At 40.7% G+C, this 26,193-nt stretch overlaps 2 protein-coding genes across 2 annotated transcripts; both read left to right on the plus strand.

Annotated features, from left to right (window-relative positions):
- Window positions 1–1,560: 1,560 nt before the first annotated feature.
- LOC147314693 (extracellular calcium-sensing receptor-like) lies at window positions 1,561–13,476 on the plus strand. The gene is made up of 5 exons (XM_086260400.1): window positions 1,561–1,824; window positions 1,987–2,781; window positions 2,918–3,145; window positions 3,306–3,429; window positions 12,572–13,476. Exons 1-5 carry the CDS (start codon window positions 1,561–1,563, stop codon window positions 13,474–13,476), a joined length of 2,316 nt encoding a protein of 771 aa, XP_086116526.1.
- A 2,682-nt stretch (window positions 13,477–16,158) lies between these two features.
- Window positions 16,159–20,074, plus strand: LOC147314694 (extracellular calcium-sensing receptor-like). The gene is made up of 6 exons (XM_086260402.1): window positions 16,159–16,337; window positions 16,557–16,854; window positions 17,100–17,894; window positions 18,047–18,274; window positions 18,418–18,541; window positions 19,161–20,074. Exons 1-6 carry the CDS (start codon window positions 16,261–16,263, stop codon window positions 20,072–20,074), a joined length of 2,436 nt encoding a protein of 811 aa, XP_086116528.1. The 5' UTR covers window positions 16,159–16,260.
- Window positions 20,075–26,193: the final 6,119 nt, after the last annotated feature.

The following is a 26,193-nucleotide window of genomic DNA, read 5'->3' on the forward strand; positions in this document are numbered from 1 at the left end:
ACCAGAGCATATTATTAGGTTAGTTCACTGTAGTTAGGCAGAGGTGTCTTAAAAAGTACCACCTTATACAAACCAAATGAAGGTCCAGTATAAGAAAGAATAAGAAGAGAACAAAGGAACACCCTGCTAAATGAAGTCATTTTTAAACATTACTCTAAATGTAGCCATTAGTTTTTGTTGCTGGCCATACAAAAAATAAGTATACTTCAATTATATTTCCCAAGTATACCTTACCTAGTACGTATACTAATAATGCTTCTTGGGATTATATTGGCCCCCGTTTTAGTACATAACAGTATTCTTGAAATTAACTTTTAGATGTACTTTTTGTTCACCATAAATGTACTAGCATAATGTCATAATGTCTACAAGAGTATAATTAAATATACTCGACTCTATCACAATACTAACCTTACAGTATTAATAATGTTTCACATTGTTTGAATAAACAAATACATTTATTAATATATGAGGTTCCATTCAGTTCAAGGAATTAAATTTTAGTGTGGCTGTAACTTACTCCTTCAGTTAAAAATTACGCTGTATATTGTAGTTTATATGTTATACTACTTTCACAGTGAATCGCATTTTATAGTAATACACTCTGAATGAGGATTTAAGTAATTACTCTTAGATCTACAGTAGAAAACAACAGAAATCCGGATGGTGTAATAGTAATCTCAGTAACATCACCAATTGTTACATTTGCTGTATTTTACAGCTGTTTCCATGGGTACGGTGAGTTACCGTAAAAATAATGTAATCTCATGGAATTTTCCCACAATTACATGCAAATTACAGTACTAAACTGCTAACATCCTTTAGAGTTTTTTACTGTTGATTTTGCAGTACTAAGCTATGGAAATTACTGCAAAGGCTAACAGTGTATCGTTATTTTCTGTATATGAACCAACATTAAATTGCAAATTTGGGCGAGTCCCTCCGTTTGCTGAACCTGTACATCAAATGGGAATGATCTGTCTCTATTCTATTTTTTCTTTTGCTGCACCAAAAGGTATAAATACCTTCATCTACATTGTGGTGCTTTAATGCTACTAAGAGTTTAGCTCAAGAAATGACATCGACACAGAGATTGCCAGAGCATGGATGGGCATTTCTGCATCTGTTGTTGGTGGCATCTCTCTCTCATGCTGAGGAGCCAGTGTGCAGGCAGCGAGGAGATCCTGAGAACCCACTGCTGTCTAAGAATGGGGATATTATATTGGGTGCTATCTTTTCTTTTCACACAAGCTGGAAAGACAGAAGAGATTCCTACATGAACCAACCTCTGCCACTACAATGTATCAGGTAAATGACACAATACAAATCAATTTACATTTAAGGAATCTGTTGGCTATCAAAAGAGGAGTAAAATGTATTTTGATTTTCTCAGTTATTTCATTTCCTTCCATTGAATGCTTTAATTTGAAATGCTTTTTTTTATATTTTGAGATTTATCCAGATTATTTATGTCTGCTTTAAGAAACACAATGCAATGCAAATTAATCATAATTGTCTCAATTAAGTTTAAATTTCAGAGATTTGCAGTTTGCCCAGGCTATGCTTTTTGCCATTGAGGAGATTAATAACAGTACAGACCTACTGTCAGGACTCTCTGTGGGTTATAAAATCTATGATAATTGTGGATCTGTTGCCAGAAGTGTAGGAGTTACATTAGCTTTGGCTAATGGTAATGAAAATGTGTCTGTACCATCCAAGACATCATGTACCAGACCTGCACATGTGCAGGCCATTATAGGAACAACATCTTCTTCTACAACCGTAGCAGTAGCTACTGTCATTGGACCTTTTTTTATTCCAGTGGTGGGTATTATATATATTTGCCTGGTGCATCTTATGTACAAGTACCGAGTAGAATTGTTCTTTTTGTAATTTTGCATTATATTTGAACGTTTTATTTTTAACAGTTTCATCTTTTTTCATTCTGTGTCTTTTTCATTTATATTTTTTTATTTTTAATTCTAGATTAGTCACTTTGCCACATGTGCTTGTCTCAGTGACAAAACCAAGTACCCATCCTTCCTCAGAACAATACCCAGTGACTACTACCAGAGCAGAGCCCTGGCCCATTTGGTCAAGTATTTTGGATGGACTTGGGTTGGAGCTATCAGATCCAATAATGATTATGGAAATAATGGCATGGCCACATTCACAGAAACTGCACAGCAGCTGGGCATCTGTCTGGAGTATTCTGTATCTTTTTTTAGGACAGATCCATATGTGAAAATACAAAAGATAATTGAAATTATAAAGGCTTCAACCTCCAAGGTGATTGTTGCATTCCTTGCCCGCGCAGATTTTAATGTGCTTCTACATGAGTTTTCATACCATAACTTATCTGGGTACCAGTGGGTAGGCAGTGAGTCTTGGATATTTGATTCACAAACAGCAGAAATGGATATGCATCACATACTGGATGGTGCCATTGGTGTTTCCATTCCCAAAGCTCATGTCACTGGCCTGAGAGAGTTCATACTGAATAAGAAGCCAATTAATCCATCTAATAATGAATTGTTTACTGAGTTCTGGGAGACAACATTTAGTTGTAAATTCAAGGAGTTGAAGTCATCAGCAGACATTCAGAGAGAGTGTACTGGACATGAAGATATGACTGGAGTTCAAAATAACTTCATTGACATGTCTCTCATGCCTATCTTTAACAATGTCTACAAAGGAGTGTATGCAGTGGCCCATGCACTTCACAATATCCTCAGCTGTAATAAAACATGTAACAAAAATGTGCAGCTAGATCCATTTATGGTGAGCTTTTTGCTAATTTACATGACAGTGTTCACATTAAGATTTTTAATTAAAAATTGATTCTTGCATATTTTTCAGTCAGTAGGTGTGTAATATCTTTGTCATGCTATGAATTGAATTATGACATACTTCTTAGGTTCTGCAACACATACGAAAGATCCATTTCACAACTAAGGAAGGAGATGAAGTTTACTTTAATGAGAATGGAGATCCAGCAGCAAAGTATGACATTATAAACTGGCAGCCAAGAGAAAACGGCGTTGTGGAGTTTGTCATAGTTGGTCTTTATGATATATCATTAACTACAGAGAAACAGCTAAAACTGCAAAACAAGTCTTTAATTTGGGCAAGAAACTCAAAGCAGGTAAGCTATCATACAATTCCTTTTTTATTGTATGTATATGTACTTAAATTGTTTATTTTGGTTTTAATGCTTCAAAATTAAGAAATCGTTTGACATAGAACACCATAGACACAATTTTTTCTCAGTGTCTATACACGGTTAAATGTTCTTGATCATTCAGGTGCCTGTGTCAGTTTGCAATGAGAAATGTCCCCCAGGAACACACAAGGTACTCCAGAAAGGAAGGCCTGTTTGCTGCTATGACTGTATAAGATGTGCAGAGGGAGAAATCAGCAACGTTACAGGTGCGGTGATATTTCATTCTAACTTTGGTGCATTACAAAGCAAAGTTATGTATGTAGGAACGCCATACGAGAACTATTTAAGCATTTTGATGAATGTTTTTATGCAGAGATAATCTCCATCTAGATTGCCTGATTGAAATATTTAAAAATATTTAACACATTGCCACAGAATAGTATATATGTTTGCATTTGTTATTACAGCTCACTTATAAAGTGATAACCACTTAATATCGAAGTAATATCATGGTAGCATAATATAATAATAAAATGCTGACATTTATGTAAATGGATAGTAAGTCCCAAAATCTAGGGGTAATAATGTGGAACTACAGCTTGGTAAAAAAGTGGAAATAGTAGGGTAACAAGGCAGAAACAAGAATGTAATAATATGGTACTTTCTAATTTATTAGCACTCAATTACTGTTTGAGTGTTTGTGTAATAATCAGGAAACAGAGCTGCAAAATGCAAAACTGCCTGTTTCTATCTAATAACATATTAATAATCACACTTAAAGAATAGTAATGACTACCAGGAAACACCTTTTGCGTTTTTCAATTCAATTCAATGCCAAATCAAAACAATAGTAATCTCAAGCCACTTTACATTATAAGGTAGGCCCTAGAACAATGCATACAGAGAAAAACCCCAACAATCACATGGCCCCCTATGAACAAGCACTTTGGTGACAGTGGGAAGGAAAACCACCTTTTTAACAGGAAGAAACCTCTGGAAGAACCAGGCTCAGGGAGGGGCGGTTGGGGTGAGAGAAGGAAGACAGGATAAAAGATAAGCTGTGGAGAAGAGCCTGAGATTAATAACAAGTATGATTCAATGTAGAGAGGTCTATTAACACATAGGGAGTGAGAAAGGTAACTGAAGAAGAACTACTCAATGCATCATTGGAATCCCCAAGCAGCCTACACCTATTTCAGCATAGGTAAGGGAGGACTCAAGGTCACGAGATGCAGCCCTAACTATATGCAAAAAGGAAAGTTTTAAGCCTAATCTTAAGAGTAGAGATAGTGTCTGTCTCCTGAATCCAAACTGGAAGCTGGTTCTATAGAAGGTGGTTTCAGGGGCCTGAAAACTGAATACTCTCCCTCCCATTCTATTTTTAATTATCCATCCATCCATCTTCATCCGCTTTATCCGAGGCCGGGTCGCGGGGGCAGCAGCCTAAGCAGAGAGGCCCAGACCTCCCTCTCCCCAGCCACCTCCTCCAGCTTATCCGGGGGAACACCAAGGCGTTCCCAGGCCAGCCAAGAGATATAATCTCTCCAGCGTGTCCTGGGTCTGTCCTGGGGCCTCCTCCCGGTGGGACATGCCCGGAACACCTCACCTAGGAGGCGCCCATGAGGCATCCTTGTCAGATGCCCGAACCACCTCAGCTGGCTCCTTTCGATGTTGAGCAGCAGCGGCTCTACTCTGAGCCCCTCCCGGATGGCCGAACTTCTCACCCTATCTCTAAGGGAGAGGCCAGCCACCCTTCGGAGGAAGCTCATTTCTGCCACTTATATCCGCGATCTTGTTCTTTCGGTCACTACCCACAGCTCGATAGGTGAGGGTAGGGACGTAGATCGACCGGTAAATTGAGAGCTTCGCTTTTATACTCAGCTCCCTCTTCACCACGACGGACCGGTGCAGCGTCCGCATTACTGCAGCTGCAGCCCCAATCCGTCTGTCGATCTCCGGCTCCCTTCTCCCATCACTCGCGAACAAGACCCCGAGATACTTGAACTCCTCCACTTGGGGCAGGAACTCATCCCCGATCCTTTTCCGGCTGAGAACCATGGCCTCAGATTTGGACGTGCTGATCCTCATTATTGCTGCTTCACACTCGGCTGCGAACCGTTCCAGTGCGAGCTGGAGGCCCCCACCCAATGAAGCCAACAGAACCACATCATCCGCAAAAAGCAGAGATGAGATTCTGAGGCCACCAAAGTGAAAGCCCTCCGCCACTTGGCTGCACCTAGAAATCCCGTCCATAAAAATTATGAACAGAACCGGTGACAAAGGGCAGCCCTGACGGAGCCCATCACCCACCGGGAACGAGTCCGACTTATTGCCGGCAATGCGATCCAAGCTCTTGCAACGGTTGTATATGGATCGAATGGCCCGTAGCAATGGGCCAGACACCCCATACTCCCGCAACACCTTCCACAGGACACCCCAAGGGACACAGTCGAATGCCTTCTCCAAGTCCACAAAACACATGTAGACTGGTTGGGCAAACTCCCATGCACCCTCAAGTATCCTTGAGAGGATAAAGAGCTGGTCCAGTGTTCCGCGACCAGGACGAAAACCGCATTGTTCCTCCTGTATCTGAGGTTCGACTAGCGGACGAACTCTCCTTTCCAGCACCCTGGCATAGACTTTCCCAGGGAGGCTGAGGAGTGTGATCCCCCTGTAGTTGGAACACACCCTCCGGTCTCCCTTCTTAAAGATGTGGACCACCACCCCGGTCTGCCAGTCCAGGGGTACTGCCCCTGATCTCCACGCAACATTGTAGAGGCATGTCAACCGGGACAGCCCTACAACGTCCAGAGCCTTCAGGAACTCGGGGCGGACCTCATCAACACCAGGGGCTCTGCCACCAAGGAGTTGTTTAACTGCCTCAGTGACCTCGCCCCCGGAAATTGGCGAGTCATTCCCCTCATCCCCAGACTCTGCTTCCTCCTCAGAAGACATGTCAGTGGGATTAAGGAGGTCCTCAAAGTATTCCTTCCACCGCCTAACAATTTTCTCAGTCGACGTCAGCAGCACTCCGCCAGCACTATACACAGTGTAGGTAGAGCACCACTTTCCCCTCCCGAGACGCCTGACGGTTTGCCAGAATCTCTTCGAGGCAGTCCGAAAGTCTTTTTCCATGGCCTCTCCGAACTCCCCCCACACCCGAGTTTTTGCTTCAGCCACTGCCCAAGCCACATTCCGCTTGGCCTGTCGATACCTGTCGGCTGCCTCCGGAGTCCCACAGGCTAACCAAGCCCGATAGGTCTCCTTCTTCAGCCTGGTGGCTCCCTTCACCTCTGGTGTCCACCATTTGGTTTGGGGATTACACCACGGTAGGCACTAACCACCTTGCGGCCGCAGCTCAATGCAGCAGCTTCGGCAATGGGGACGCTGAACATGGTCCATTTGGACTCAATGTCCCCAGTCTCCCTCGGAATGCTGTTGAAGCTCTGCCGGAGATCTCGCAGACTGGGGCCTCTGCTAGACGTTCCCAGCACACCCTCACTACGCGTTTAGGTGCACCGGGTCTGTCCAGCGTCCTCCCCCGCCACCTGATCCAACTCACCACCAGGTGGTGATCAGTTGACAGCTCAGCCCCTCTCTTTACCCAAGTGTCCAGAACATATGGTCACAGGTGTGGTGATACGATTACAAAATCGATCATCAACCTACGGCCTAGAGCGTCCTGGTGCCACGTGCACTTATGGACACTCTTATGTTCGAACCAGGTGTTCGTTATGGCCAAACTGTGATTTGCACAGAAATCCAATAACAAAACATCGCTCGGGTTCAGATCAGGGAGGCCGTTCCTCCCAATCACACCCCTCCAGGTCTCGCTGTCGTTACTCACATGAGCATTGAAGTCTCCCAGCAGGACAACAGCACTCCCCCCCCCCCCCCCCCCCCCCCAGGGACTCTAAGAATGCTGGGTACTCTGAACTGCCACTCGGCGCATAAGCGGTCAGGACCCGTTCCCCGACACAGGGGAACGGGTTACAGGCGCAGGGAACAAACCCTCTCATCCACCGGGAAAAACCCCAACATACCGGCAGCAAGCCAAGGGGATATTAAATTGGAATTAATTAATTAAATAAAGATATGACACATGTAATTAATTAATTATTGACACATTTAATTAATTATTTATGTATTTCACATTTTAATTAATTATTGACACATGTAATTAATTAATTATTGACACATTTAATTAATTATTTAATGATATATTTATTTATTTCATTTTGGCAGTCCTGGCGCCTGGCTCTCATCATGAAAAAATTTTATCTGTCAGCCTCACCCATCAAACTCAGGGGGCGGGGTTAACGCTGATCGAGTCAAAACCATTGCTTTGGCCTGGTGGCCATTGTTTCTAGCACACAACAACCGGCACGTGGAAGCTAACAGAACTGAACTTTGAAAAACCCTGTTTGTGTGTCACCAAATACCGTTTTAATATTTTTTTAGCCGAGAATGTAGTGGTTTAATCTTCATGTGTTTGGTCGGTTTGTCAAGATACAGCCTCTTTGCAAAAGTGCTTCGATGATGTCGGAGATGTCTGCCCAGTCTCACGGCAAAGCGTGGGATAGACCCGCTCGCCTCGCAAGCAATCCCACCGACAAAGCGCAGGCCCCGGTACACAGCTGTAGTAACCCCCGCTGACTTCTTTTACTGAGGTTATATTTATCGGTGTTTTATTTCCTGAAGTTCTTATGTGTCCTACGTGTTTCAGTCGCCAATTCTGAATTATAACTAACATTAAAAAAATGTTTAAGGAGGAGAGAGAGCAAATAAATCTGTTTAACATCTGATCTTTGGGTTTTTGTTCAGTAATCAGCGTGACCTGTGTATAAACGCATAAAAGAGATAACGTTGGTGTTTCTGTCATGTAGTAACTGCTGGCTTTAACTGTACAAAGGTTGTTCGACGCTATGAAACACATACAGACTTCATGATGTTCGGCTAATATTTTTATTGTGAATATTAATCATGAGGGTAAACGGCCCTGTACACCACGGAGCGAGGTCAGCATATCCACGATATCCTCAGCTCCATGAGTTAACACAAAGTTTCCCAGCTGACTATCTAACTGCCAACTATTCCAGAGACGTGAAAATATACAGCATAAAGAAAAGTGCAAGAGACTCAGCAGCAGATTAGAATAACAGTTATAGATTTAATAAATCACCAAATGAATCCAAGAAACGAGCAAACCTGTTCCGACAATTTGAGTTTGTATTCCCTCAGCTGCAGACTCGCTGCTGTTTAAATGTTTGAAAAGGAAGATTAGATATAAACAAATGTGAGGCAAGCACGTATAGTGGCTGTGTCCTGTTTTAAGATCATACATGTAAAATTGTTGTCTGACCTCCGTCGATCCAGCCGCTCAGAGTCCGTGGTTACCATGGTTACTGCATAAGCAGCTATAATGTTAACAGCTGGCACTGAGAAAACCTACCGGCAGCATGGGTGTTTATGTTTTTCATTGCAAAAGAACTGTCTGAATGGTTAACTGAAGTTAACTTGGATAAATTATAGTTAAGGAGTATCACAGATAACGCCTACGTCAGCTGTGTGACTGTTCACCACTACACTGAAATCAGCAGGCTATTACTGAAATACACGTGCTATATCATAAACTATGATATAAATAGGGAGGTCCTATTAACATGTTTAGTTTTAAAGGACACCTTCCTGCCTTTAGTCTCCTTCATGAGCAGTATTAGTTTTCTTCTAACATCCAGAAGTCTGCACGATGTGTTTCATAGTTTGTAACAAGCCTTTGACAGGTAAACATAACATGACCGAAAAAGCCAAAAAAAAAAAAAAAAAAAGAGAGAGAGTGTTGACATAAGAAGAGAAAATGCTCTCAATAATGGGGACAGGCAAATGGTTTATTTATGTTTGATGTGTTTTTATTACTCCCTAAATATCGTCGGTGAAGTTCGCCATGCATGTCAGATTTTCCTGCGCATTTTTATATCTCTGCCAACAGAGAGAGAAAAAAAATCACATTCTAACAGACAGCTGGTGCTTAGAATACAGCTGAATAACTATTAAAAATCAGATGATATTTAGATGATAGTTCAGTCTAACACATGTGCCAGTGAACCATTAAACGTCTGTGAAACTATGCAGTTATGAAACATAACTCTAACCCCAGCCAAACCGATTTGCTCAGTTGTAAATAAAACAGCGAAGTAAACGTGACCCGACAGACAGAACCTGAGTGAATGAAGTCCAGCGTTTAACCACTGAGAGCTAAAACTCAGCTGAGGTTTCAAAGCTGTGTGATTGGACATCAGCCGCTGATAAAGCTGGCTCGCCTATAAAGTGCTCTGTAAGGAAAAATGTCTGTGAAGGTTCTCAGTCATCCAGGTCATCGTAGTCAAAGGAGCTTGCAAAGAAAAGCGTCTGGACTTCTTTAAGTTGCTTGAAGACGTTTCACCTCTCATCCGAGAAGCTTCTTCAGTTCTAAGGGTCAAATGGTGGAAAGTCCCAGATATAAACCTAGTGGGAGAAACCCCCCACAGAGGGACAAAAGGACCCCCTGATGATCCTCTAATCGCCTGAGCCAAGGTGTGTAACTGGGTGTGGGTCCCAATCAGCCAGAGTTTCGGGTGTGTTCATTGTGAAACCTGGCCCCACCTTATCATGCGAATTCCTGAGGGCAGATGGCCCAGGATGTGAGTGGGCGTTAAGGCGTCTGGGAAGGGATCTCAAAACTGGATTATAGATGGCAGAGAGTTGGTGTCGTAAACCCCCGCCTCTGTTCAAAGATGGTCGCTCACAGTGGACATAGATGGCTTCTTTCACTCCTCTTTCAAACCATCTGTCCTCCCTGTCCAAAATGTGAACATTGGCATCCTCGAAAGAGTGTCCTTTATCCTTAAGATGCAGATGGACTGCTGAGTCTTGTCCTGTGGAGGTGGCTCTTCTGTGTTGTGCCATGCGCTTGTGAAGTGGCTGTTTGGTCTCTCCAATGTAGAGGTCTGAGCATTCCTCGCTGCACTGTACAGCATACACCACATTGTTAAGTTTGTGTTTTGGCGTTTTGTCTTTCGGGTGAACCAGTTTTTGTCTGAGCGTGTTGCTGGGTCTGAAATATACTGGGATGTCATGCTTGGAGAAAACTCTCCTGAGTTTCTCTGATACACCGGCTACATAGGGGATGACAATGTTGTTGCGTCTGTCCTTCTTATCCTCCCTCGCTGGTGTCTGGTCTTCTTTTCTGTGCCTCTTTGCTGACTTTAAGAACGCCCATTTAGGATAGCCGCACGTTTGGAGTGCTTCCTTTACATGTGTGTGTTCCTTCTTTTTTCCTTCAGGCTTAGAGGGAACATGTTCTGCCCGGTGGTGTAGGGTCCTAATTACTCCAAGTTTGTGTTCCAAAGGGTGATGGGAGTCAAAGAGGAGGTACTGGTCCGTGTGTGTGGGCTTCCGGTAAACTTCGATGTTGAGTTTGCGGTTCTCTTCAATGTGCACAGCACAGTCCAGGAAAGGCAAACAATTGCCCTTTGTGTCTTCCCTGGTGAACTTGATGTTTTTATCCACAACGTTAATGTGCGCAGTGAAGGATTCCACTTCTTGTGTCTTGATTTTGACCCAGGTGTCGTCCACGTATCTGTACCAGTGGCTGGGTACTCTTCCTTAGCAGCAGGTGTTAAACAGCTGACAGGTGAGGAGGGGGATGCATGCAGGTAAACTGAGGGTCTGTTGAGCTGATCGCTGGTTTCGTGAGAAAAATGTCAGCTCGTTCTTTATGTTACAGAAGCACAGAGACACAAGACCAGGCGGAAAGAGACAATCGTTCGGTGAAAATGAGAATCTGCGAATGCAACATGTGGAACACGGAGAGTGGAATATGTAAACAAACCGGTTAACGTAACCCCCTGGGTGCACTCTGCATGCTAATTGTTAGCAGAGCTAGTAAAATCTCTGAAAACATCTGAGCACTTTTGCAAACATGTTCTATGTTGACAACCTGACCAGACGTATGGCGCGACATTCGCGGCTAAAACACTGTTAAAAGTGTAGCTGGTGACAGAAAAACGGGGTATTTTAAAACTACTCCACCACCATTGCTGCCTGTGATTTGATCTGCATTCTGGGATACCTGGCTGCCCCAAGTCTACACAAGCAATCGATTATCTAGGATCGACCTGTTTTGACTTACTTTGCACGGCAACCAATCAAATGTTAGAGAAGCTGCATGGGCAGCGTTAACCCCGCCCCCTGAGTTTGATGGGTGAGGCTGACAGATAAAATTATTTCATGATGAGAGCCAGGCACCAGGACTGCCAAAATGAAATAAATAAATATATCATTAAATAATTAATTAAATGTGTCAATAATTAATTAAAATGCGAAATACATAAATAATTAATTAAATGTGTCAATAATTAATTAATTAAATGTGTCAATAATTAATTAAAATGTGAAATACATAAATAATTAATTAAATGTGTCAATAATTAATTAATTACATGTGTCATAACTATTTATTTAATTAATTAATTCCAATTTTAATTAATTATTGACACATTTAATTAATTATTTAATGGTGTATTTAATTAATTCATTATGGCAGTCCTGGCGTTCCATAAGCTTGAAGGCCTACATAGCAAATTATTAGAGATAGGTTGATCATATTTAAGATTGACACATTAATTAATAGCAGGACTTCTTTGTGCAGTCTTGTATGAATGCAGTCAGGAAGACATGTTGATGGTTTGGAGGAATTAATTACTGAAGTTAACTAAGAAAGATCAATTGAAGAAAAAGATTCTAAAGACTTTCTAATATGTTATTAAACAGAAAGGCAGTTTTGCATTTTGTATTTCTGTTTCTGCTTATTACACAGAAACTACCACCAGTAATTGAGTGGTATTACTTACAAATGCCGAGCTGTAATAAAAAGTGCTGCCATAGAAAACTATGTATTATTAGAAAGAGAGATACATGTTTGATCTTGTAACACAGAGGTTCCCAAAGTGGGGGACATGCCTAAGAAATACCGCAGTGTCATTGCGGTATGAATTTTTAAAAAAAAGAATTTTCTTGTAAAACAAAGGGGGGTGCCTAGCAAAAAAAACTTTGGGAACCACTGTTGTAACAGGATGTATTATGTAAAATTGTGTATCTTTCTGCCTTTGTGCTTGCTACTAAATATTTAGAATTATTTGCACATTGCTTCTAAAATGCAAAGGACAAGTATACCACATTCATAAACTCTGATGAATGCTCTAGAAGTTATATCTTTAAATCGTCATTTGATCACAAAACAGTGTGGCAGCCATTCAATAATAATGTTGTTTATGCACTTCTAATTCAACACCAGTAGAATATATCATAGCAGAGGCATAAAAAATTGTATTCATTAAGTGTAACATCTGCTTCAATATTAATTTCCAGATTCTATCACCTGTGTGAGATGTCTACCTGAGTTTTGGTCAAATGAAAGAAGAGATGCCTGTATAAAGAAGGAAGCAGTGTTTCTGTCATATGAAGAAATTATGGGAGCACTGCTCACTGCAGCATCTTTATTTGGGGCATGCATGACAATTATTGTGATACTCATTTTCTTCAAGTATAGGAAAACTCCTATTGTCAGGGCAAACAACTCTGAACTGAGCTTCCTGCTGCTCTTCTCCTTAATTCTGTGCTTCCTGTGTTCTCTGACCTTCATTGGTCAGCCCTCTGATTGGTCCTGTATGCTCCGACATGTAGCATTTGGCATCACCTTTGTCCTCTGTATCTCTTGTCTTCTGGGAAAAACAATAGTTGTTTTAATGGCCTTCAGAGCTACACGTCCAGGTAGTAATGTTAAAAAATGGTTTGGGCAGACACAGCAGAGACTCTGTGTTACAGCATTCACTCTTATACAAGTTAATATTTGTATCATCTGGTTAACAACTTCTCCTCCTTTTCCGTTTAAGAATTTTAAGGAAATCAAAGATAAAATCACTTTAGAGTGTGCCCTCGGCTCAGCTGTAGGCTTTTGGGCTGTTCTTGGTTATATAGGACTTCTGGCTATTTTATGTTTTATTTTTGCATTTTTAGCTCGAAAACTACCCGATAATTTCAATGAGGCCAAGTTTATCACTTTCAGCATGCTGATATTCTGTGCAGTGTGGATTACATTTATCCCAGCATATGTTAGCTCTCCTGGGAAGTTCAGTGTTGCTGTAGAAATATTTGCTATACTTGCTTCCAGTTTTGGATTGCTAATTTGCATCTTCATACCCAAATGTTATATCATCTTACTGAAACCAGAAAATAATACAAAAAAACATATTATGGGGAAGAAGGCACCATAGTCACTTTCAAAACTGAATGCAGTAAAATGGAATTTTAATGTTATTATTATTTTTACATAATTGGGTCATCATCCTTTCAGAATATAAATAAGCTGCCAGCAGGATATAGTCCATTGATACTGGCTTTGTAGAAACTGCTTCTTCTTTCTGATGCATTTTCATTACTTACTTTGTAATTTACTCAAACAAAAAAAAAACATACCAAGTGACTGATAGCTAAAGGTTATTGAGTCATTCACACATTCATCATGACGTGCTTTTATTTTGTTCTGTCAAACTCTGGAAATTTGTTATTTGAATGACATGCCACTGCAGATAAAATTAGTAAGAGTATGTATTATTCTGTAACCTGTTCATTCTCCATATCAAGAGGCCTCCAACCACTGTTGAATTTTAGTGTGCAGCACAGTCTTGATTACAGTAGTTGCTTTGCTTTGTCCATGTATGCGTTTTATGCATGATTCTCAAAGAGCAGCTACACATAGATACATGGCTAATGAAATCAGAAAAGTTTAACTTTTTTCTCTTAATTTAATGATAATAGCAATAACAGTTAAGCTCTTCCTTGATATAAGATCAGAACAAAATACAGTCCCAAACGCATAGAAATAGCTGCGTTTTCAAAAATACCCATGTAGGTGTGGACACAGCGTAAAAGAGTTAGTAGTTTATTTTATTACTGTAATTTATTGCAGATTACTTGTACAGTGGAACCCCAACTTACGAATACCCCATTTAGCGAAAAATTCAAGTTACGAAGGCACTTAACGGCAATATTTCTGCCCGTGTTACGGCAAAATGCCCGCGTAACGAAATCCGCTGGCTCTGATTGGCTGAGCCCAGAATGCCTGCAGTTAGCAATTAGCCTATAGCCTATCGTTCACTCAAAAGGCGCAATGGGTGCTTCGACTTATGAAAATTTTCGACTTACGAAAGACCCTCAGGAACGAATTAATTTCGTAAGTCAGGGTTCCACTGTATAATATATGGTACTCTATACGATGAGATATTAGAGTAAATACAAAAACAGTAAATATACAAAAAAATTCTGCTGGTGTAAAATGTCTAAAAAACCTCTAAACTGCTAATCATTTACTGTTGCCTTTCTGCTGGCAACAGAATCAGTCTCCCAAGTAGATTGGGAGACAGATTCTAGCTAATTAAGGTGGACATTAAACTCTAAAAAGCTGTCATACTGCCCCTAGTAGCAGCAATAGATTTAATTTTAAGAACAAAAACACGAGGATATGCAGTTCATTTTCAACTTCTGTCTAATAAGCAACGAGTGATTTTAATTATTTATTTATTGTTGGCTAACTGAACTGAAATGAAATCCACTTGTTAGCCATAATGCATAGTTTTGAAGAGTCAATTATAAATGAAGACTTTGTGGAGGAGAGCCTGTTTGCGTGGGTGCACCAGTGGTTCACCGGACCAACAGGCTAAAGTCAGATTAGATTTTTCCTCACTAGATCAGTATACAGACCAAGCTGGCAGAGCAGATGTCTGTAAGATGCGACCAACAATATTTTATGCGAATAAAATGCTGCTCATCAAAAAACATGATAACTGGTCAGTTTACAGAGTAAGCAGAAAGTATCAAGTAGTGTAACAAATGGCTTTATCATAGGAGTAAGTAACATACTGTGCTACTCAAAAGTAACACGTAATGTATAATACATTACTGTTTTTGAGTAATGACCGCAGCACTGATTGCAAACTGGTTGTAAATTGATTTGATGTGCTTGGGTACTCATCGCACATCTGCACTGCCAGCTGATTGTGCTGCTTGGCCTTTCCACGCGGCCTGACGAGGAAAAGTCAAACACAGAGGGGACAGTGTCAACTTCAGCTTGTGGGTCTGGTGAACCACCGATGCAACTGACTTAAACACACACTTATCCACCTAACTGTCATTTGCAAAGTGATCTACAATCCCAAGCATTATGGCCCACAGGTGGATTACCTTATTTCAGTGGGAATCAATTTAACAATTAAAAAACAACCAACCTAGTGACATCAGGTTCTGTACGGGCACAAGATGGCGCTACACCTGTTGTAAAAACTTAAAACACTTATTTCCTAAACTACACTTCAAATGTCAAATCCTCCCTGCTGTAAATTTCCCTTAGCATTTCATGTCATCTTTAATTTAGTATCAGACTGTTGACAGATCTTAATATCACATCTATGCATCACAGATGTGAAAGTGGAAGTTAATGGATTACTGTAACTTGTTGTATAAAGCTCTAAGAAGAGTGTATAAGAGTAATGTATAAAAAAGTAAAGTTTCCAGTGCATCCAGTTCTTTCCTTATTAAGCAGGTGCTTTCTAAGAAAGTAATTTTATGACCTTTGTTACCACTTTATTTCTAATAAATTGTTTTTTGCACTGTTACTTCTTATTTAAGCCCTGTGTGATGTGTATGTCCTTGTTTTACATACATAAACTTACATTTAAATGCAAATTTGGGCATGATTCTCCTTTTGCCAGACCTGTACATCTACTGTGAATATACTGCCACTCTTCGATTATGTCTTATGCTGCACCAAAAGGTATAAATACCAGCTTAAGTATTTCATCTTCATTATAGTACTTTTAATGCTACTAAGTGGTTTAGCTCAAGAAATGACACCAACACAGAAATGGCCAGAGCAGGGATGGGCATTTCTACAACTGTTGTTGGTGGCATCTGTCTCTCATGCTGAGGAGCCAGTGTGCAGACAGAGAGGAGATCCTGAGAACCCACTGCTATCTAAGAATGGGGATATTATACTGGGGGGGATGTTCTCTTTTCATACAAGCTGGAAAGACAGAAGAGATTCCTACATGAACCAACCTCTGCCACTACAATGTACCAGGTAAATGACACATTACAAATCAATTTGCATTTAAAGAATCTTTTGGGAATCATTACAGACAAAAAGGTATTTTCATTTGTTTTAGTTATTTAAATTCCTTTCATTAAATGTTTTAATTTGAAATGTTTTTGTTTTGTATTTTGAGATTTATCCAGATTATTTGTGTCTGTTTTAAGGAACACAATGAAATGCAAATTAATCATAATTGTCTCAATTAAGTTTAAATTTCAGAGATTTGCAGTTTGCCCAGGCTATGCTTTTTGCCATTGAGGAGATTAATAACAGTACAGACCTACTGCCAGGACTCTCTGTGGGCTATAAAATCTATGATACTTGTGGATCTGTTGCCAGAAGTGTAGGAGTTACACTAGCTTTGGCTAATGGTAATGAAAATGTGTCTGTACCATCCAAGACCTCATGTACAACACCTGCATATGTGCAGGCCATAATAGGAGAGACCTCTTCTTCTCCAACCATAGCAGTAGCTACTGTTATTGGACCTTTTTTTGTACCCGTGGTTGGTATTTCATATATAGAACCTATTTTATCATCTTTGAATACTTTTTAAAAAAAAAAATTTTTTTTAGATCAATCATTTTGCCTGGTACATTTTATGTACTCAGTATAAGTATTGAGTAGAACTGTAATTTTAATATTTTTACTATATTTTTTCCATTAAATTTAAATGTTTTATTTTTTAACACTTTCATCTTTTTTCATTCTTTGTCTTTTTCATTCATAAGTTTTCATTTTTAATTCTAGATCAGTCACTTTGCCACATGTGCTTGTCTTAGTGACAAAACCAAGTACCCATCCTTCCTCAGAACAATACCCAGTGACTACTACCAGAGCAGAGCCCTGGCCCATTTGGTCAAGTACTTTAGGTGGACTTGGGTTGGAGCTATCAGATCCAATAATGATTATGGAAATAATGGCATGGCCACATTCACAGAAACTGCACAGCAGCTGGGCGTCTGTCTGGAGTATTCTGTATCTTTTTTTAGAACAGATCCATATGCCAAAATACAAAGAATACTTGACATAATAAAGGCTTCAACCTCCAGGGTGATTGTTGCATTCCTTTCCCGTGCAGATTTGAATGTCCTGCTACCTGAGTTTTCATACCATAACTTGTCTGGTTATCAGTGGATAGGCAGTGAGTCTTGGATATTTGATTCACAAACAGCAGAAATGGACATACATCACATACTGAATGGTTCCATTGGTCTTTCCATTCCTAAAGCACATATTACTGGCCTGAGAGAGTTCATACTGGATGAGAAGCCATTGAAATCATCAAATAATGAACTATTCACTGAGGTCTGGGAGACACTATTTAGTTGTAAGTTCAAGGAGTTGAAGTCATCAGCAGACATTCAGAGAGAGTGTACCGGACATGAAGATATGACTGGAGTTCAAAATAGCTTCATTGACATGTCTCTCATGCCTCTCTTTAACAATGTCTACAAAGGAGTGTATGCAGTGGCCCATGCACTTCACAATATCCTCAGTTGTAATAAAACATGTAACAAAACTGTGCAGCTAGATCCCTTCATGGTGAGCTTTTTAGTAGCTTAAAATACAGTTTTCACATTAAGTTGTTAATTAAAAATGTTATCTAAAAAAATGAATTCTTATATATATATTTTAACCAGTCGGTATGTACAATCTTTGTCATGCAATGAATTGAGTTATGACATACTTCTTAGGTTCTGCAACACATACAGAAGATCCATTTCACAACAAAGGAAGGAGATGAGGTTCACTTTAACGAGAATGGAGATCCAGCAGCAAAGTATGACATTATAAACTGGCAGCCAAGAGAAAATGGTACTGTGGAGTTTGTCACAGTTGGCCTCTATGATGTATCATTAACTACAGAGAAACAGCTAAAACTGCAAAACAAGTCTTTAATTTGGGCAAGAAACTCAAAGCAGGTAAGCTATCGTACAATTGTAATGTAATTAATTATGTTTCACAATATTTTGATGCTTCAAAATACATTGTTCTACAGAGAACATCATATGGACATTTTTCTTTGTCAAAGTCCATACACGGTTAAATACCGTTGATCATGCAGGTGCCTGTGTCAGTTTGCAGTGAGAAATGTCGCCCAGGAACACGCAAGGTTCTCCAGAAAGGAAGGCCTGTTTGCTGCTATGACTGTATAAGATGTGCAGAGGGAGAGATCAGCAACATTACAGGTGCAATGATATTTCATTTTAACTTTGGTGCGTTGCAAAGCAAAGTTAAGTGCGTAGGAAGGCCACAGTAACCATATAATAAGTTTGATGTCTGTTTTTGTGGAGACATAATATCATTTAGATTTCCTTGTTGAACTATGTGAAAATAATTAACTGCTTATCACGGAATCGTGAGTAAGGAGATAAAATTAATTTGGACATTATTTTTGATAATTTATATAAATTTTACATATGTCTGCATATGTAAATATAGATAAATAGAGAGAGAGTTTTTATGTTATAACAGGACTTACATGTGGTCTTCGTAAAATTGTGTATGCACTCTGGAAAATATTTAGAATTGCATGTTCATTCATTTAAAGTGCAAAGGAAACGTATGCAACAATCAAAAACAGCAAGTCAATGCACTAGATAGCTACACTGTGCAAACTCACTTAACCACAAAACCATGAAGCACTGTTTTTTGGGTTTTTTTTCTTTTTTTTGGGAGGGGGGGGGGGGGTGCTCAATAAACATGTTGTTTTTCATCTTGTAACTGTAAATCATCAGTAGAATATTACATGGATGTTTTTGATGCAAATGCAGGCATATGACAATTGTACTAAATATTAATTTCCAGATTCTGTCACCTGTGTGAGATGTTTACCTGAGTTTTGGTCAAATGAAAGAAGAGATGCCTGTATAAAGAAGGAAGCAGTGTTTCTGTCATATGAAGAAATTATGGGAGCACTGCTCACTGCAGTAGCTTTATTTGGGGCATGCATGGCGATTGGTGTGATACTCATTTTCTTCAAATATAGGAAAACTCCTATTGTCAGGGCAAACAACTCTGAACTGAGCTTCCTGCTGCTCTTCTCCTTAATTCTGTGCTTCCTGTGTTCTCTGACCTTCATTGGTCAGCCCTCTGATTGGTCCTGCATGTTCCGACATGTAGCATTTGGCATCACCTTTGTCCTCTGTATCTCTTGTCTTCTGGGAAAAACAATAGTTGTTTTAATGGCCTTCAGAGCTACACGTCCAGGTAGTAATGTTAAAAAATGGTTTGGGCAGACACAGCAGAGACTCTGTGTTACAGCATTCACTCTTATACAAGTTATCATTTGTATCATCTGGTTAACAACTTCTCCTCCTTTTCCATTTAAGAATTTTAAGGAAATTAAAGACAAGATCACTCTGGAGTGTGCTCTAGGCTCAGTTGTGGGCTTTTGGGCTGTGCTTGGTTATATAGGACTTCTGGCTATTTTATGTTTTATTTTTGCATTTTTAGCTCGAAAACTACCCGATAATTTCAACGAAGCCAAGTTTATCACTTTCAGCATGCTGATATTCTCTGTAGTGTGGATTACATTTATCCCAGCATATATTAGCTCTCCTGGAAAGTTCAGTGTTGCTGTAGAAATATTTGCTATACTTGCTTCCAGTTTTGGACTGCTAATTTGCATCTTCATACCTAAATGTTATATTATATTACTGAAACCAGAGAATAATACGAAAAGGAATATGATGGGGAAGAAGGTACCAAATTCACTTTGAATATTGAATGCAGTAAAATGCGATTTACCAAGTGACTGAAGGCTAAAAGTTACGGATGTATATATATTTATTATGATTTTTCTTCATTTATTTCGTTATGGTAAAGTCTGGATTTTCTAATTTAAATTTGAATGACATGGGACTGCAGATAAATTCAGAAAGCATATGTCATCTGCTCAATTTTCCCTTCTTTTTTAAGAGGCTGCCATGTAGAGCCATAGTTGAATTCTAGTATTAATTGCAATGTAACTTGATTAGTATGTTTTGCTTTCAGAAATGCTGTTTCTGCATGATTCATAGACAGCAGCTACATTCATGAGATACGTGTCAAATGAAATAAGGAAAGTTAACCCTTTCTTCCTTTTCTTATATATGGGATAAAACAATAAAAGCCAAGCTTTTTCTTGGTATTGGATCAGAAAACAAATGCTATATGGTACCTTACATGATGATAACTAGCTGTTCTCAGCACATTATTTAACCGTTTTAAACACAAATTACTGTAAACAAAAAATAAATACAATTTATTGATTTACTGTTAACTTCTTTGTTTTTCTATGTTAATGCCTCGTTTAGACACATTGCTGAACAAGAAAAAATGTAATTTTATGCAAGCCAGAATTTTTTTTCTTTCTTCTGTTAGATACACGTATTTTTACTCTTACATAATTTTATGTTAATTTTTATATTTGCACATTTTCATTCTCATATGTATACATTTTAACATTGATGTACAGGGTAAAACAATGGTGTACTTGGTTTCTAGTCATAACAACACCACGCATATGAAAAAAACAAAAACTTAGGCTCATCGTGCTGGAGCTAGACATTCCAAGTAAAGAGCAACTGTTCATAAACCGAGCGCCCAAGCCGCTTGGCTGATTCAGCGTGTAGGGAACAGTAGAACCAAACCAGGACCCGGATGAGGTCAATGATGCAGTAATAATGGGTGGAAGAAGAAGCAAACGGAAAGGGATTCAATCAGGTAGGGAAGCCAGGAAATCCTGCACCTGCCCAGGGGTGGAGAATCTCCTCCTTGAGCCGTTGTGTGTCACCTGGAGTGTCGCCGGAAAGAACATGGCGTACTGTATCCCCCGCTCCCGCAAAAGCAGCTTCACTGCATCATAGGCCTTTCACTTCTTCAGCACCGCCGTGGAGAAGTCATTGTAGAATGACACCGTTGAGCCATTAAGCTTGAGCCCCCCATCTGAGTCGGTGCACCGCTTCCATGACTCTCTGCTTATCTGTGAAAGAGTGAAAACAAATGAGCAGATTCAGTGTCCTCCGGTAGGCCAACAAGCCGAACGTTCAGTCGTGTGCTGTAGTTTTCTGCTGCATCCAATCTTTCCATGAGAGCGCTGACTTGATTTTCAAGCTCGGTGATCCGGGGCTCGTGAGCAATAGCAACGCTGTCCACAGCTGGCACCCTAGCTTCTGCTTTGTCCAACCTTTTATGTGCTGACTGGAGTTCCACCACGAGCTTAGAAACAGCCTCGGTCAGAGGACTAAGTTTCTCGTCAATTACTTTAACAACATTAGCCGTCATCAAGTTAAAGGCATTGGCAAGGGATGGGTCCAATTCGGCAGTAGGGTCAGAGTCGGAGTGGGCACCATCTTGAGGGGCTTCGATCAGTTCAGACGGAGTGTCTTTCCTTTCTCTATTCGGTCGCTGCTTACCCATCTTGTCAAAAGACTGTGGCCAAAAGTCTTTCAGGGACATAGCCCACAATGTACAGGGTGGGCCATTTATATGGATACACCGTAATAATGGGAATGGTTGGTGATATTAAAGTCCTGTTTGTGGCACATTAGTATATGTGAGGGGGCAAACTCCTCAAGATGGGTGGTGACCATGGTGGCCATTTAGAAGTCGGCCATCTTGGATACAACTTGTTTTTTCAATAGGAAGACGGCCATGTGACACATCAAACTTATTGGTAATGTCACAAGAAAAACAATGGTGTGCTTGGTTTCAACATAACTTTATTCTTTCATGAGTTATTTACAAGTTTCTGACCACTTATAAAATGTGTTCAATGTGCTGTCCATTGTGTTGGTTTGTCAATGCAACCCTCTTCTCTCACTCTTCACACACTGATAGCAACACCGTAGGAGAAATGACAGCACAGGCATCCAGTATCTGTAGTTTCAGGTGCTCTCGTATCTTCACGCCATAGACAATTGCCTTCAGATGACCCCAAAGATAAAAGTCTAAGGGGGTCAGATCGGGGGACCTTGAGCGCCATTCAACTGGCCCACGATGACCAATCCACTTTCCAGGAAACTGTTCATCTAGGAAAGCTCGGACCTGGCACCCATAATGTGGTGGTGCACCATCTTGCTGGAAAAACTCAGGGAATGTGCCAGCTTCAGTGCACAAAGAGGGAAACACATCATCATGTAGCAATTTCAAATATCCAGTGGCCTTGAGGTTTCCATTGATGAAGAATGGATCCACTATCGTTGTACCCCATATACCACACCAAACCATCACTTTTGTTGTTCCAACAGTCTTGGAGGGATCCATCCAATGTGGGTTAGTGTCAGACCAATAGCAGTGGTTTTGTTTGTTAACTTCACCATTCACATAAAAGTTTGCCTCATCACTGAAAAAAATCTTCTGCGTGAACTGAGGGTCCAGTCCAATTTTTGTTTTGCCCATTCTGCAAATTGTCCTACCAGGGGGGATATAACACTGGACCATTTGTGTACTAACATGAAGCATGCCTACAGAGCAACACCCCTCTCTCAACCTGAGACAATCTGACCACCTCTCTCTGCTTATCCCTGCCTACATCCCCCAAAGAGAAAATAGTTCTCTAAGCACCCAGGTCATTAAGACATGGCCAGATGATGCTGTCCTCCAGCTACAGGACTGTTTTGATCTGACAGACTGGTCCATCTTTGAACAGCAGGACATGGAGACCTTCACTAAGTCTGTCAATGGAAGATGCCATCACCCTTCACAGAGCACTGGCCCTTTGGAGAACAGGAAGAGCTACATGAAGATGCTCTTTGTGGACTACAGCTCAGCATTCCACACCACAATCCCAGACATCCTTACCACCAGACTGTACCACCTTCAGAAGACTTTCTAATCAGCCAGCCTCAATCAGTCTGACTCCTCGCCCACTGTCACTCAGCACCAGATCTCCATATTGCTGTATTCACAGCCCCCCACTTTATGCCCTGTACACATTTGACTGTACACCAACCCACGCAGCCAGGGTCATTGTCAAGTATGCCCACAGTGGTTGGGTTCATCTCTCAGAGAGATGAGACAGTGTACAGGTCGGAGGTAGAAAATCGGTCCTGCTGGTGTTTAGAAAATAATTTGAAGCCAGATGCCCTTAAAACAAAAGAACTCATAACGGAGTTCAGGAGGCACAGACAGTCCACTCCTCTCTTATACTTAATGGAGAACGGGTGAAATCTGTCTCCATCTTCAGGTTTCTGGGCAACCACATCTCTGCTGATCTCACCTAGACCCACAACATAAACGCCCTTGTAATGATGACCCAACAGTGGTTGCACTTCCTCGGAGTCCGGAGGAAGAATAACCTGGACCAGAAGCTGCTGCTTGATTGTATATCTCCTGTTTGTTATTTATTTCTGCTGTCTTGCAATTTATATTTTATTCTTGCATATTTGGCATGGAACACACATAATTTCACTGTAAATGTACAATAACAATAAAGGGCTATTCTCTATTCTATTCTACAATAAAATTTAAAACCCTTCTCCTCATTTACAAGGGCTTGAATAATCATGCCCCATCTTATCTTAGAGAACTCATACTGCTGTATCACCCTAACTGAGAATTTCAGTCTTAAACCGAAGGCTACTTGTGGTTCCTAGGATATTTCACTAGCTGGGCCCACATCCTCATTTTAGGTTTGACAGTGCTTTTAGTAAAATGGTAAATGGCCTGTATTTGTATAGCGCTTTACTTAGTCACTATGGACCCCAAAGCGCTTTACACTACATTCAGTCATCCACCCATTCACACACTGGTGATGACAAGCTACATTGTAGCCACAGCTGCCCTGGGGCGCACTGACAGAGGCGAGGCTGCCGGACACTGGCGCCACCAGGTCCTCTGACCACCACCAATAGGCAACAGGTGAAGTGTCTTACCCAAGGACACAACGACCGAGACTGTCAGAGCCGGGGCTCAAACCGGCAACCTTCCGATTACAAGACGAACTGCCTTTCATTTTTCAATGATAAATGCAGAGAAACTGCCAAATCAGTGGTAGAAAAGCTTGATGCTGTGTTTGTGAATGAGGGCTAGAGAAAGATCCTGGCATCCCAGTGCCAGAAGGGTTAACAGCTGCTTTTTGCAAAAAGAAATGCAGAGAAACTGGCAACTCGGTGGCAGGAAGTTTGCTGCATTTTGCGAATGACAGATAGAGAAAGAACCTGGCATCATAATGCCAAAGTTTGCTTCTGCACTTTGCGTAAAGAGGGATGGAAAACATCAAAGCTGACATCCTATGCTTAGCAGAGATAAACAGCATGGAGGAGCAGTAGAGCATGGAACTAGCGACTATTTTCCAGCTGTGCATTAAATGGTTGTGGGGTGCAGGTGCATAGTACTGAGCTTGCCCCTGCTACCTGGTGCTGATGGGTGGGTGGAGCTACAAGGTACGCAGTAGCTTTTGCTTTTGGAGCTGCAATTTTGCTTCTGCACAGAAGAAGACTTTGGACTGATATTTAGTCCGAGGTTAAAAAACTACAAAAGTTAGAATACTGGTGAACAGAAGCAGTTAAAACCGGGCTACAACCCAGTCTGAATCCTTAACGGCAGCATATTCGGAAGACCTTACAGAAGCGTAGGAATGGCATGGCTTCTGGGTCGGGTGCTGATGTCTGTCGGCTTTCGGCTAAGTCACCCGGCCTGTGGGCCAGTTTCAGAGTAACGTGAGTGGAGCTGCGAGCTTTGCTGGTGAGTGATCTTCCTGAATTTCGTGGAGGTGGCCAGTGGCCGGACTTACTTCATAACTGAATTTACTGGAGAGAAGATGACTGAATAGATCAAGCTAACAAAAAATTGCTAAAAAGTTTCCCAGGATGGCAGAGGGCATTCGGTCTCTCTGAACCGCTGCCGTGACATTCAGAGTGTTTGGGTTTCTTGGATCGCCTGAAGGATATCAGATAAAATTATGTTACTCTTTTAAGATAAGCTGTGTTAAAGACCTTCTTAAATGGTATTCACACGAAAACGAGAACCGACAAAAACTAACCTTGTTCACACGAAAAAGAGAACGAACAGCTCGTAGAACTGAGGGTCATATTTAGATAAGAAACAGAAGGGGCGTGTTTGGGGGAGTGGTTCTACTCCTGAAATTCAGATAATTTATCTCCAATTAAAAGTAGTATGGGAGGAGCTTTAAGGCACTGTTTTTAATTTTGTTGTTCTGTTGTTTATGAATCTTTTTTGTCTTTCAAGTAGTACATGTTTTATATGTGAAAATGTTTTTTGTTAAAAAGTTTCTCTGACCCCTGGATTGCAGAAGCTAATGGAACCGGATGCTTGTTCATCTCTAGCATCATCTAAAACACTCTCTCCTTGAAAACTCTTCTGTGGAAAAAGCGCTTAGCTTGGATCTGGGGACAGACACCCTCTCTACTTTTCAGATAAGGCTTAAGGCTTTCTTTTTTGACACAGCTTACAGTTAGGACTGGATCAGGGGACTCTGAATACACCCTTATGGTATAATAGACTTGGCATCTTATGATACACTAAGCGTTTCTCCTTATCTCACCCCTTTTCACTCACCATGTGTTTAGACCACTCTACATTTAATCACAAGTAGTGTTGTCAAAATTAACATGTTAACGCAAGTTAATCTGCCATCACGGTCAAGGCAATACATTTTTTAAACGCATTTAACGCATCTATTTTTTTGATCTATTGACAGCACTAATTATAAGTTATTATTAATCTCTGGCAGCAAAAACAGATGTGGTAGCATATTTCATCACACACCACACTCAGCTAGACTCTGGGACCTTCATCTCCCTCTGCAAGCTTCAAAACTCTGCCTGCCAAATAAACCATGCATATCCCACTAACCTTCATTTCCTCCTGGATACATTTTGTGTCCCTGCTAATT

This window comes from Aulonocara sp. 'chitande type north' Nkhata Bay, linkage group LG14 (assembly GCF_057382095.1).
Source record: "Aulonocara sp. 'chitande type north' Nkhata Bay isolate Kocher_YH1m ecotype deep benthic linkage group LG14, A_spYH_male_GT1.1, whole genome shotgun sequence".
In the NCBI taxonomy this organism is placed as follows: domain Eukaryota; kingdom Metazoa; phylum Chordata; class Actinopteri; order Cichliformes; family Cichlidae; genus Aulonocara; species Aulonocara sp. 'chitande type north' Nkhata Bay.

Bases quoted from the DNA above. Each gene is read 5' to 3' on its own strand.
- LOC147314693 (XM_086260400.1), top strand. From the start codon at position 1,561: ATGCTTTTTGCCATTGAGGAGATTAATAACAGTACAGACCTACTGTCA. The intron at 2,782-2,917 runs GTGAGCTTTTTG...CATACTTCTTAG, and splicing joins TGCAGCTAGATCCATTTATG to GTTCTGCAACACATACGAAA. The intron at 3,146-3,305 runs GTAAGCTATCAT...TTGATCATTCAG, and splicing joins GGGCAAGAAACTCAAAGCAG to GTGCCTGTGTCAGTTTGCAA.
- LOC147314694 (XM_086260402.1), top strand. From the start codon at position 16,261: ATGTTCTCTTTTCATACAAGCTGGAAAGACAGAAGAGATTCCTACATG. The intron at 17,895-18,046 runs GTGAGCTTTTTA...CATACTTCTTAG, and splicing joins TGCAGCTAGATCCCTTCATG to GTTCTGCAACACATACAGAA. The intron at 18,275-18,417 runs GTAAGCTATCGT...TTGATCATGCAG, and splicing joins GGGCAAGAAACTCAAAGCAG to GTGCCTGTGTCAGTTTGCAG.